Source organism: Oreochromis niloticus, linkage group LG16, assembly GCF_001858045.2.
Source record: "Oreochromis niloticus isolate F11D_XX linkage group LG16, O_niloticus_UMD_NMBU, whole genome shotgun sequence".
Classification (NCBI taxonomy): domain Eukaryota; kingdom Metazoa; phylum Chordata; class Actinopteri; order Cichliformes; family Cichlidae; genus Oreochromis; species Oreochromis niloticus.
This window is the reverse complement of record NC_031987.2, coordinates 10,404,214-10,417,126: the sequence shown is the minus strand read 5'-3', so window position 1 is coordinate 10,417,126 and position 12,913 is coordinate 10,404,214. Positions and strand designations below refer to the sequence as shown.

The 12,913-nt window shown below is 38.1% G+C and overlaps 2 protein-coding genes across 3 annotated transcripts in view; both read right to left on the bottom strand.

The window, feature by feature from the left end:
• LOC106097784 (serine/threonine-protein kinase pim-1) overlaps nt 1-12,913 on the bottom strand; it is a 459,832-nt gene that overhangs the window by 25,430 nt on the left and 421,489 nt on the right. The gene's annotated exons all lie outside the window — the stretch shown is intronic.
• On the bottom strand, nt 1,901-12,548 carry gmppaa (GDP-mannose pyrophosphorylase Aa). 2 transcript variants are annotated; one of them, XM_005452002.4, is made up of 13 exons: nt 12,392-12,548; nt 10,231-10,328; nt 9,912-10,015; nt 9,426-9,618; nt 9,174-9,233; nt 8,957-9,087; nt 8,799-8,813; nt 5,451-5,585; nt 5,027-5,124; nt 4,890-4,936; nt 4,589-4,681; nt 2,858-3,026; nt 1,901-2,500 (listed from the first exon to the last, which is right to left on the bottom strand). In XM_005452002.4, the coding sequence occupies exons 1-13, from the start codon at nt 12,429-12,431 to the stop codon at nt 2,400-2,402; spliced, it is 1,284 nt and encodes a 427-aa protein (XP_005452059.1). In that variant the 5' UTR covers nt 12,432-12,548; the 3' UTR covers nt 1,901-2,399. The 2 variants fall into 2 exon arrangements, with proteins under 2 accessions (XP_005452059.1, XP_003445371.1); XM_003445323.5 differs by lacking the exon at nt 8,799-8,813.

The following is a 12,913-nucleotide window of genomic DNA, read 5'->3' as shown; positions in this document are numbered from 1 at the left end:
CTCAAACTGGCAGGAAGTGAGGCACGGGAATTGGATGTCACCAGCCAGCAGATCAATGGCTGCTCAATGGATCTTGACAAGGAGACAAGTACTTCACTAACCTGGCCTCTAATAGAAACAGTCAGAACTGTGGAAGTTGTGCACTCAAAATCATTAGCCCCAAAAATGTATTATTTTAAAAAAAAATCTATTTGTTTAAAATTGATGTGTAAACATCTAGTTAATTGTAATTGATCTACTTAGTGTCATCCTTTTACATCAGAGTGTATACCTTATATGAATACCTCACATGTCTGTAATAGACACAAGTCATGATTCATGAATCAAATTCTGCATTTTACCCCACCAGTACAATACAGATTGAATCCATCCAGTAGAGACTTTCTAAAGGCTAATAGAGACACTTAAGCTTTCCTCATGCTTCATTTACTGAAGACACACTGTACTACCCAACTGTTAACCACAACATGTAGCACGAGAGTGGCTGGTCAGATTGTGGAAGCAGCTAGTAACATGGGCTGGCATGAAAATGAAGAGGATGACCAACTACGGCATATACAGCAGCTCCTCAGCAAACACTATTGTTTTCCGGATAATGATGGCATTGTAATGAGCCACAGGGCCTTTAAAATGCCGTCATTAAAGATCCAGTGCTCTAGTTAAAAGGGCTGTAAGAGACTTTCTTATAGGGACATGAGGAACCTCATGGATTAGAGTCAATTTGATCATCTGTCTGCTTATTATTTGCTTTATATATGTTATATTATGTGTGTGTATATACATATATATTTATATATATTAATAGAAGAACAAACAGTCTTTGAATCAGTGTTCATTTCCAACAAGTGGAGATTACAGTGGTGATGACAATAATTATAACATACAGGGAACAAAGATACACATAAGAGCAGAGGAGTTTAAATACCCACTTCTAAAAATCTATGTTGACTGAAAAAGATGAGTACACACACTATGCCCTCTGACTCACCACACTGAAATGCTCTTCATTTAGCCTGAGCAGGGAGGATTTGTCACATGTCACCTCTGCTGCCTTTCCCACCTGATGGTTTCTGTCACTCTGTCCTGTATATTTTTGACATGTTTTAACACGGCGTCCCTGCTCACACACAAACCATTTCTCCCCACAGGCAGAATGAAAAAAATAAAAAAGCTGGAGAAGCATGCTGTTAGATGTTTGGTAAGTAACACTGTAGTTTAGCCATACAAGTTCTACTACTTCTATAACTGCGAGTACTTCTCTGCATAAATAAATTGTAAATTTTTACTGTTATGGGAGTGGAAAACCTATTTGATCTAATGAATTTTAGGACTGCCTTTCATCTGGGGAGCGTGGAGATTTGCCTCATCCCAGTCTACAGGGCCTCATTATAGTGTTTTTATCCTCTTGGTGGGATCCTCATCAACTGGGCTCAGTCTTTTGAAGCTCTAAGGCACCTGAATTAACAGTGAAAAGCATGTAAAACCTGACACCAACCCACCATGAATAAAAAATGTATGCTCAAATGTGCAAAACAGATTTGATTAAAATATATTATAAAGAACTTCCAGTATCAGAGTTTACACTTTCTCAACAGACACTCTCATTGTAATAATTAAAACAAAAGTACCGAAGTGATCATGGGTGCCTAATAAGTAAATGTTAATGTGCTGTATACATAAACTGGAAGAGTTTCTTCGGTGATTGCACAATTTAAGTATCTCGTGTTGCTGGCAGAAGCACCCCACTCCCACAAAATTCACATTTCCAAAGGCAACATTGCTTGATTGCAATGTAAATCTCAAGTCTGCTGATTTATTTTGATGATAGTCAATTCTTTAGACTAACAATGAAGCTGCTAAAAGGTTTTAATCAGGGCTCCAGAAAAATAATCACTTCTTAAAATTAACCACAGTCGGTAGCCAGTGATTTTTATTTTCCAATAATTTCCCGTCTCATGTTGAAGTAACAGTTCACGTTTGTCAAGGATGCCCTTGAGAAACAGAATATGTGTTATCTATAAACTCTTTTTTTATTATTTAATTTTTTACATCATATTAAATCCAACTACATACATTACATTAGTGTCTGCGGTAATTTTACAGTTCGGTAAATTTGATAAGTAAAAACAATATAAAACCTCTGGCATGACGGAACCTTTCAAGGTGAATCAACATGCATGATTAGCCTCTCTCTAATGTTGCTGACACTCAATGTTGCATAAACGCTCGAGGACAAATATATAAAAAAAAAAAAATCTATCTTTCAAAACTATGAAATGAATGTTCTATATATTCATTTCTGACATCTTATATACAGTAACTCAGAGACAGAGCCAGCGGTTGGGCAGCAGCATCCTTCATCAGTGACAGTAAGTGGACAGAAGCGTGAGAAAGATTAACTAGAGAATAATTTGGTTTTTGAAGCCGCGGTTGAGGTCTTTATGTGGGAGGACAATTGAGTTCAGTATAATCACCTCAGAGGGGATCGTCACGTTACAACCTGAGGAGACAAAGCAAGGCAGTATTAAGTCTCTGCAAAGGACAAAGACAGTTTATTGCTGTTCTGACTCTCACATCGCTCTCCAACATTATATGTGTAGCTCTTTTTAGCCACAGTTTACTGAACTGTAAAGACAACTGTGACAATTAGTGAATTTTAATTTGCATACCACCTCATTCAAAGTGCCTTACCTGTGATTTACAAGCTGATTCACAAATATCTTAAATAACTATTCAAATACATGCAGGAACTGGGCCTTAGGTATTGGTTTCTTTCCAATAACTTCTCATTTCTCAGAACAATATACCGAACACAATACTTGAACAGATATATAATTTCAAGTCAGAGCAGGCTTACCTAGAATTGTAATTGAGGGGGTGAGTTTTCCTTCTCTGAAGAGTGTCTCGCTGTCGATCTTTGCATAGGGATCATTTGGATTTGGGTCACTTGGGGTTCCCTCTACTCTTGCCCACTTGCCAATGGTACTATCCCATCCCACAATGCTGTTCAAAACACAGCAGTGATCCTTGTGGAAGGGGGAAAAAGGAAGTTAGTGAAAAACCGGGAAGCCTTCAGCAGATAATTATTGTGTTTCAAGTCTCCACATCTGCTTCAATACAGGTGTTCCAAATTCTGGGGGAGACGGGGGATAAGATGTCACGTATTCCAAGGATACGTGACATAGTGTGTAACAATCAATTCAGTGATTCTATTGGCTCTCAGAGATAATGTAGATAGGGAATAGAGGGCGGAATATGCTCATTTTCTTGTCCTATGTGGTCCCCATCTTTAGACTTAATTATTTTTGGGGAACCCTTGGCTATAGGTCATTAGTCCCTGGAGGCCCTGAAACTCCACTTTAAGCATCACTCCTCCATTAGATATTGTTCAAACATGAAGAGGGGAAAAAAAGCAGTGAGTATTACAACAGGTAGTGATGATTTGTATGAATTGCTCAAATTACAAATTGTTCTTCTAGGCAATGCGCAATAAAAACCAATAAGTCACCAGCAGTATAAATTCATTTTAAAAGGCTGCCAGTCATCGCTGGAGGTGTGGGATTCAATTATTCCAGCCTCAAAATCGTTAAAAATGACATCTTTGCGTGAGGTGCATGCGACGATATTTCTAGTGTGACAGATGAGCAAAGATAAATTTCAGAGAGGTCACAGCTGAAGTGTGGATAATGTTTACTAATAAAATGTAAAGATGATCACCTCAGATAAATTCACTTCCATGTCAATTAGTTTGAGGCTTAGTATAATGCCAAGCAAGACATGATGTCTGATGAAGTGAAGCAAGTTGAGCAGGGAATTGGAAATTACACTGCTCAACTTTAAAGGAACGCTTTTTAATCAGAGTATCAAGTCAGTTAAACTTCCGGAATATTGATCTGGTCAGTTAAGTAGCAGAGAGGGTTGTTAATCAGTTTCAGCTGCTTTCGTCTTAATGAAATTAACAACAGGTGCACTAGAAGAGAAGCAGCAATGAAACAACATCCTTACTTCCTATTTTTTCACTGTAGTTTTGTATTCAGGTAGGGTCAGTGTCACTACTGGTAGCATGAGGTGATACCTGGACCCTACAGGGGTTGCATAGGTAGTCCAACTCCCCCAGGAAGTCACATCAAGACATGACTGGCCCCCATGGTTGCCCAACCTAAATCCAACAGAACACCTCTGGGACATCATGTTTCGGTCCATTCGATGCCGCATTGCACCTCAGACTGTCCAGGAGCTCAGTGACGCTGAGGTCCAGATCTGGGAGGATATCCCCCTGGACACCATCTGCCTCATCATCAGGAACGTGCGCCCATATTGCCAGACATGCATACAAGCACGTGGGGGCCACATAAACTACTGAGTACCATTTTGAGTTGCTGCAATGAAATTTCGGCAAAATAGACTGTCACGTCATTTTTTCCACTTCTGACTTTCAGGTGTCTTTGAATACAACCCTCTGTAAGTTGATCACTTTCATTTCCAACATGTCATCCTTTCATTTCTAACACATTACCCAGTCCATATCAGTATCGATATCAAGCATGATTTTTTTCTGACAGTGTACTTTATATTCAGAGGCAGTCACCTGTAAATTTGCACCATGGAGGATGATAGATTCTCGAACTCTGACACCAGCGCCAATAGTCACTCCAGTCCCGATGGAAACGTTGGGACCCAACTGCAAAGAGAAAAATTACTGTGTGAGATAATATCTGTACCATTTCAACTAGTAACCCCAAATTAACTTATCAGACCATCTAAAAGCACATCCTTTTCTTTTTTAGAGTTGAATACAGTATGAAATTTTTAATATGAGGCTCTGCTGTTAACAGGACATGACATTTCTATTTAATGCATATTGCAATACAACAAAGGAAAACCCTTACCACAGCAGTGGGATCAATATTAGCTGTAGGATGAATATAGACATTACCTGGAGAAAGGAAAAGAAAGCAAGTATAAATAGATTTGTTTGTTTCATTATGAGGAAGAAAAAAAGATACAGGAAGTTAATAAACTGTACCAGTTATTTTGGGGCTTCCCTCCTTATTTGTCGCCAGTCTTTCAGGATGAGTTGTGTGATACTGGTTGAGGTACAATCGACTGGCATAAATTGCAGACCTGAGGGGGGAAAAAAAAGCCAAAGAAATAAAATAAAGAAACAAGTATAAATCAAGAGTCTCTTCATTTAAGGTGGTAATTTACATTTTTGTACAGCTTATAGCGTAATCACACTGCACAAAGATTTCCTTGGTGAGTCTACATTGACTGTATAAACAACTATAAAAACTTACTCTCTGTGTCAAAAGAAATAAGTTGTACTTCAACAAGGTTTGGAGCCTATATGTATGCAAGTCCAGTGTCTCCCATATTCTTTGACATTCAGGGTTGCAGTATCAAATTTATGCCCTCTTGAATGCGGCACCATTTATGACACATTCACTCACCCTGCAGATTTAATCTGGCTCCAGAAGCTGAGGGTTTTATATACGTAGAGTTTTCCCTGTCCTGCCAGGGCAGTGAAAATGTCCTGCTCCAGCCTGATGGCCTCAGCTCGGTGCCAGCCGTTGGTTGGCTCCTCTCTGCCAGAAATAGATCATCAGTCGCACAGAGTTACAAATCCCATTTTTAAAAATACTGTGCACAAAGCTAGAGGCTGGAATTAAATTCAAGACAGAATCGGCATAAACTACCCTAAACTGAACGAAACATTATTTTTGGAGTGTCAGCTGAAACTGTATATTTTCTGAATTTTGAAAAAAATGAGGTGACAAGTTTTCCAGAATTCATAACCTAAAACTGTGGCCAAGCCTTGTCCGCTCACCAAGACGAAAACTGATGACTTGCATGCCAATGTTGCAGCGTAGACCAAGCATGCCTATTTACAACCAGGGTTGGTCGTTAATGATCAGGTTCAGCTTTCTCTCCAAACATCAAATAAACAATACACATATACAAAATGTGAAGGTTTATCACGTTCCTTTTTCTTGCCAAAGGTGAATAAAGAAATGAGAATTACATCCCGTTTTCCCCTTTCACTCCTCCTGTTCTTGAGTAGCTATTAAGATTCTTCAAATATTTAGTTGTGTACAAAAAAACAAAAAAAACAACCCAGCAGTTCCCATTACCGCTAAAGTCTCTTAAGAAAACATGAATTTATTGCCCTACTATCCAGCCTGCAGAGTCAAATGAGAACACCGAGTTAAAATGCATCACTGTTATCTTTGATGGTGTCAGTGCTGGGCTGAAACCAAAGCTGATTACCTAGTTGTGATCCAAAACTTAAGTAGAAGAGACTATGTGTTCCATACTAATCAGGGTCTCTGGCATAGTGTATTGTGAGAGCCCTGAGATGAAACAGAGTGTTAAATATTGATGAAAAGAATATTTTAAAGGATTGCACCCATAATCGAAGTTTTACCAAAAAGGAGGGGGTGTGGTTAGAGGCAAAGCGGTCCCCGAGAGACTGCAGTAAAAGCCTTCTTATTTCTATCAAGTATCTCTGATGTGTTCAACAATTTTGCTGATTCAGTGCCCAGCTTGATTTAAGTGCTATTGATGTTAGCAGGTGAATTATGCAAAGCGTGGTTTGACCTGTTGTAATAAATTTCAAGTGTCCTTGGTGTGGTATTTGTTAGGTCAGCTACTGTACAGTGAAAACAAAGTGAAAAAGTATCAAAGATAGTTTTTAAAAATAAATAAATTGATCCCATGTTTGATTATAGCTTCTGTGAAATAGCAGGGTACACTCAGTCCACATGCATATTATTATATTTTTTTTTTTTTTTTAAAAGCAAGTCCTCTAGTGAAGCAATGAGCAAAGCGAGACATCTGTATCAGTTTGACATGAAGCTTCACTATCTCTAAGCTGTCTCTATTATAGTTTTTTTCTAGCTTCTTCAGCAGAAACTATAGAGACAACTAAATGTGTTGAGCCTCTTTTAAAAAAAATAAACAAACCATTTCAAAATGCAGTTCCTCAGAAGAGCAGGTTACAATAGTGTAGATGTTTCTGGCTATATATTTTTTTAAAACCTACGCATATGGATGTGAACTGCATTTTGTCTATACTCTATAAATTTGCAACTACTCCTGGAAAAAGTTAGAGGACTGAATAACCATTCTTATTAAATATGAACATTGTCCTCCATTACAGATGCTTTATGTAGTGCTCTACACTAGAGGGGTTAGCGATGTTTCATAAAAGCAGGAAATGGTACCTCCTGATCTGAAGCTAGTTAAGCTTCTTTAATCTCTAGGACATACTGAAGTCAGCAGCAGCAAAATCTTGGCTACTGTTAATCTTGCTCTTGCCAAGAGCTTCAGTTTACTGTGTTTACTGGTTCATTCACTGCCTGCTAGTCCTTCAACATGACTGACTAGAGGTCAAAGACTGTAGGGAAAAATATGGGCAGAAAGGAAGCTGGATGAATTTACTATCCTATCTAGAGGCAAAATGTGGTATTACAAAGGCCAGACTAAAAGCCTATTTATACCTGCCCTTGTCACCATCCTGAAAAGCGACATCACAACTGCCGGCCTGAGCCAGCCTCTGGTGTCATTTCAGTTTGTTGTGTCCCTCTTGACTTTTTGTAACTCGGCATGGGTGGCACAGTTGGATTGAAGACACGAGTGTTCGATCAGTGATATATCAGTATATATCAGGTGCTCAGGGATTCCCAGATTAAGGTGCTGCAAAAGGCTGAAGAGATAAGACTTTATGAAGAAAACTTTGTGTTGCTTTTTTTTTCTGGTTTCAATTTATTCTACTCTTATAGCAGTGCTGATGCAGAAGTTTTATCTCAGTGGTGACACGCATATTTCAGCAGAAGAATGCAGCAAGTCAAGGCATGCGCTCAGTGTCAGTATAAAGCCTCGTTTATACTCCACTGCAGACACCGACATGGACAGCAGGAGATCTGACAGCTGAGTAGTCATTCCTGTTATACCTCTTTGAAGCCTGCAGCGCATGAGTAGTTGGCGTACTATAATGTAAAATCTCCGTGGATGACTCGGCATGGTCGCGAAAAACAGGCAGACACACAGAAGGCCGCACAGACCCATCGCGCTCACTGTCTAATGACAAAATTTGCACTACTTTGACCTGAGCATGCCCTAGCAGACTTAGAGAAGTGGAAAGTATAATCAAGTATACTCAAGGCGGGGATGGCGCTGTGGTGATGTTACAGTTGTCATGTGACACAACGACTGCAACAACGATAAGCAAACAATAAGCCGGTTGGCATTCTAACATTACTAGATATCTTTTAAATACAATGCAGAGACATCTTTGACATAACATCATAGCTGTTGATACTTTTAGTTAATTTTCAACATCTTGAGCTGTTTCACAAGGCATAATCTTATTTATTTCTTAAAATAGTCCAGCTAGGAGGTCATTAGTAAAACCTGGGTACACTAACAGAGCAACGGTAAACTGAGTTTAAATTTCAGCTTGTGTGCAGACTGAAAAGTCCTACTGGGGAAACGTTTCCCACTAGGTGACATTTTTTCACCTAGAAATCCAAAGAGCTGTTTTACCAGTTTCCCCAGTCTTTGTGTTAAGCTAAACAAAACTGAACTGAATGTAAACATTGTTCAAAATGTCAGACCATGAAATTTAAGAGACAAAAAAAAAATATTGTTTCCATGTCACTGTGCACAAAAAAGTGATACAAGTAGCATTCACAAGGAATTCTATACGCTCTTAGCATTACATGGATTTATGCATGTGGCTCACACCATCCACTAAGTGCTCTAAAACCACACCATGCAACCTAATTGTACCCACTTACCCATCATAGGGGTATCTGATGATTGTATGAAGAGACAGAAAACATGGCAGGGAGGAAGGAAGGAAAAAAGACAAATGAAGAGAAACAAAGAAATGGAGTAAATGGTATTCACACACATTCCCACGCACATACCAACAAGTGGGAGAGTTACAACTCACAGTAACATGTCCTGCTGGTTCTTCTGGAAGACTGCACCGATATGTTGGAAGATGTCAGGGTTAAACAGGTATATACCGCAGTTGATGATGTCACTCACAAATGTGCTTGGCTTTTCCACATAATGCAAGACCTACATATCAAAAAAGAAAGATCAATCATAATTTTAAGTTTCAGCAGTACAGAGTAACTGTCTAGGAAGACCAAATGGTTAAATACCTCATTCGTTTCTTCGTTTTCCACAATACAGCCATAATTCATGGATTGCTTTCTGTTTGCCTGATTAGAGAAAATGTCAATATAATTTAGCATAATCTCAAATTCTATAAAGAGAAAAGATCTAATATAACCATTTTAATTGTAGTCAAAAAGTCAAAGAAAAACCAACCAAGTAAATCTAGTTTTACTTTCACTACAGTTCACGTTCCAGAAACTATATCGTTAATTAATTAGTTAATTATATCGTTTTACCGTTGTCCCAAGGATAACAAAGCTGTTCGGTTCTCCGTGTTCTTTCTGAAATCTGAGCATCTCTGTAAGAGGAAATGCTGAACAAACATCAGCATTCAGTACAAAGAAAGCCTCTGGACTGCCAGAGACAATCTGATCTCTGAAGTGATAGATGCCCCCTCCAGTGCCCAGGGCTGCATACTCCTGCAAGTACCTGTGGTGAAGAGTTAAGAAGAGTGAAATATCTACAGGTATTCAGCAACGGGCGTGCACAGTGGCAAGTAAAGCATTACATTTGCCACAAAAAAGAATAACTTTAAAAGACAAACAGAATCAATATGGTGTTCTGGTTTGTGTCGTATACAAAATGTATTTATATATCTTGACACTGAACGAGCACATCCTCATAATTCTCACAAGCTCATGTTGCTGCTATCGATATACCTAGGAAATGTAAACATTTTTCTGTAAAAAAGCAAAGCCAAAGGCAACAGCTCCACTGTTTACCTGATTGAAATTTTGAACTCCTGCTGTGCATTTAACAGAAATCTATTCAGTTCTTCATTTGGTTGATAAAAACCAATGAGCAAAATCTCCTTCATGTTTGGAACCTATAAAAAAAAGAAAACAAAAAGGATCAACATTAGAGTGACTGTGGCTTCTGTCTGTGTCACAAAAAGCCAAGAAATTCCCAACACCAACTACTAATGAGACGACAGTTGCTTCAGTATTTTAAGACTTACTAAGCTCTTACAAAAAAGAAAAAACAAACAAGAGCCAACATTTCAAAACTAGTGACAATCCAATACTTTAAAATGAAACTTACCTTGGCACATGCTTCAATGTGGTGCTGAAGCATGGGAACACCAGCTACTGGAAACAAGGGTTTGGGCACTTCAAATGACAGTGGCCTGAATCTTGTGCCTGAAAAACAGTGTTTAAATGTTTTAATAACAATAATAATAACTTTTTTGTAGAGCACTTTTCAAAACACATGATTACATGTGCTTAACAGTTCAAATTAAAGTCACACATAGCAGATAGGTATACAAGTTAACATAAAGACAAAAAGATGCAATCAACCACACGGTCAGACATTCATTCCAACATACACACAACTAGTTGCAAACTATAGCTGAAAATAAAGGGGAAAAGATTAAGGGAAAGGTAACCTTTAAAAACGAGTTTTCAGCTCATTTTAAAGTCAGCCAAAGTGATTGACTGAGGAAGGCAGTTTAGGCACAACAACCTCAAAAGCACAGTCACCTCTAGTTTTAAAATCAGAGTGGCGGACAGGTTTCCTAAATCCTAAGGTGCGAAGTAGACGTTCCAGATGACTGAATAGCAGGTGTCATTTTTGTACCAGTTCTGAGGTTAATGAAACAAGACAAACAAGTGACTTTGAGATGCAAGAATTCACTGAGGTAGGAGAGGCTCTTGAGGTTGTTGGGCTTGACAGAAAAGTACAATTATGTGTTATCTGCATAAGAAATGATAGGAGAATCCATTTAAACTATTAAGCAGATGGCCCACATGTAACGTATATAAAGAAAACAGAAATTGTCCAAGGACTGAGCCCTGAGGGGTTCAGAGGTGGCCATACATTGAGTAATATGAATTCTGAGGTATCTGTTCAATAAGTATTAAGAAAACCATTTGAAAGTAGTACCAGTGATGCCAGCCTGTTTTGTAGTCTATTAATAAGAGTAGCATGAACAAAGGTTGCAGATAAGTCAAGCAAGACTAAAATAGAATGTTCACCCTTCTCTTAGTGCATAAGAATATCATTAGTAATCTCCAATAAAGCTGTTTCAGTGCTGTGGTTTTGTTGGTAACCCGACTGGAATTTATTTAATTTATTTTAAGATGTTCTTCCTTTAACAATCTGAAGACACTAACAAGCAAGAACCTTCTCAAGGCTTTTAGAAATAAACGGGCGTTTGGAAATTGGCTTGTAATTATCTAAAATAGTGGGATATAAGGATATTTTTTCAGCAGAGGAAAGATACTCGCTGTTTTAAAGCCACTGTTATCATATGTCACTGTTCTCTCAGGGTCTCACTTGTGTCATCACTATATAACATGGAGTTTATGCACAAGAAGATCTGCATTTACTAATCTGCCTGCAGTTCTGAGTGCTTGGGTTGCTAGTCTGTTCTTTACATCACTTCCACCTTCCCCATGCTCTCACACTCCATTCTGTCATCATCACTCTGGTTCTTGGCTGCTTTCTGTGAGCTTCTGTTCTGTGTGCTTTACATGTCAGTCCTCTTCTATAATTTTGTCTTTCAATCTTTCTTGATTTATTTTTTATATATATCTTATGTATTATTTTATTTATTTATATTATTATTTGTTTTGGGCCGTTCCTCCATAGCATGCCTTCTGTTTTGAAAATAGAAAAATCTGAGCAAATCATATCATGAGGGCTCAAGTCGTTAATAAGATAAGAGTACAAAGCAGATACAGTAAAGGGTACTGTATGTAAGTACGTAGCTGGTTTCTGCAGTTTTCTCCTAAGTATAAAATAAAAGACAACAATAAAAAAAAGGATAACCGATCTTGCCGAGCTATAAAGCTCTTCATTACACATCCATTAACTTTATTATTTAATCTTTACCAATTATTTTTAAAAAATACAATAAGTAATCTAAAATACTCTTTTATAAATAACTGTCACGCTTGCTGAGAGGGAATCACATTTCTGCTTCAGTAGTGGAAGGCAAGCTAAAGTTTTTTTTTGGGGGGGGGGGGGGGGGGGGGGTCCAATAAAATCTGTGCACAGGTTGGATTATAGTTTACAAGACGTGGTCATACAATATTAGGGTATAAAGGCTATATGGGTAACATTTTACCTCTTGTTTGTGGGACACGTTGTGACACGTCAGTGATAAAAACAAGTTCAGCCAGCCTGTTAGCATTAGCAGCCTAGCCTTGCTTTAAACACACTTTAATGACTTTAAAAACATGCCAAGGAAAAGAGTTACCTTTCTGGGGGCCTCCGATTAAAATGACCGCCTTCAACATCTTGACAGAAACGCTGTTTGGTGACACGCAAGACCTGGCTGGAAACTATCTGCAGCAGTAAGCAACAGCTGTGAGAGCATTTCCGCACTCACTTCCTGATTGTGACGTTAACGAGATTATCGTGAAATCACGGACCAGAGTGTTCGGAGTGAAACGGAGTCAAGCGTCTGAAAGCTTTGGAGTACAAATGCTCTTTTTTAAATTACCAGAATATGCCTTTGTGTACGTGGGACAGTAATTCAAGATGACTTTTAACTGTATCAATTATTATGTTATTAATTTATAATATGCTAAATATTATAAATACTAAAAATATATCATTTATGATACCACTGCAAACTCTTATAGAAATAAAAAAACCCTTTTTTACCTTATGTGTCTCCTATAAATCAAACTAAACATCTGCACTTTTTTTCTTAAAACCCCTTCTTTGTGCTTTAATATTGTTGCATTATTTATTTATTTGTTTGTTTGTATATTTA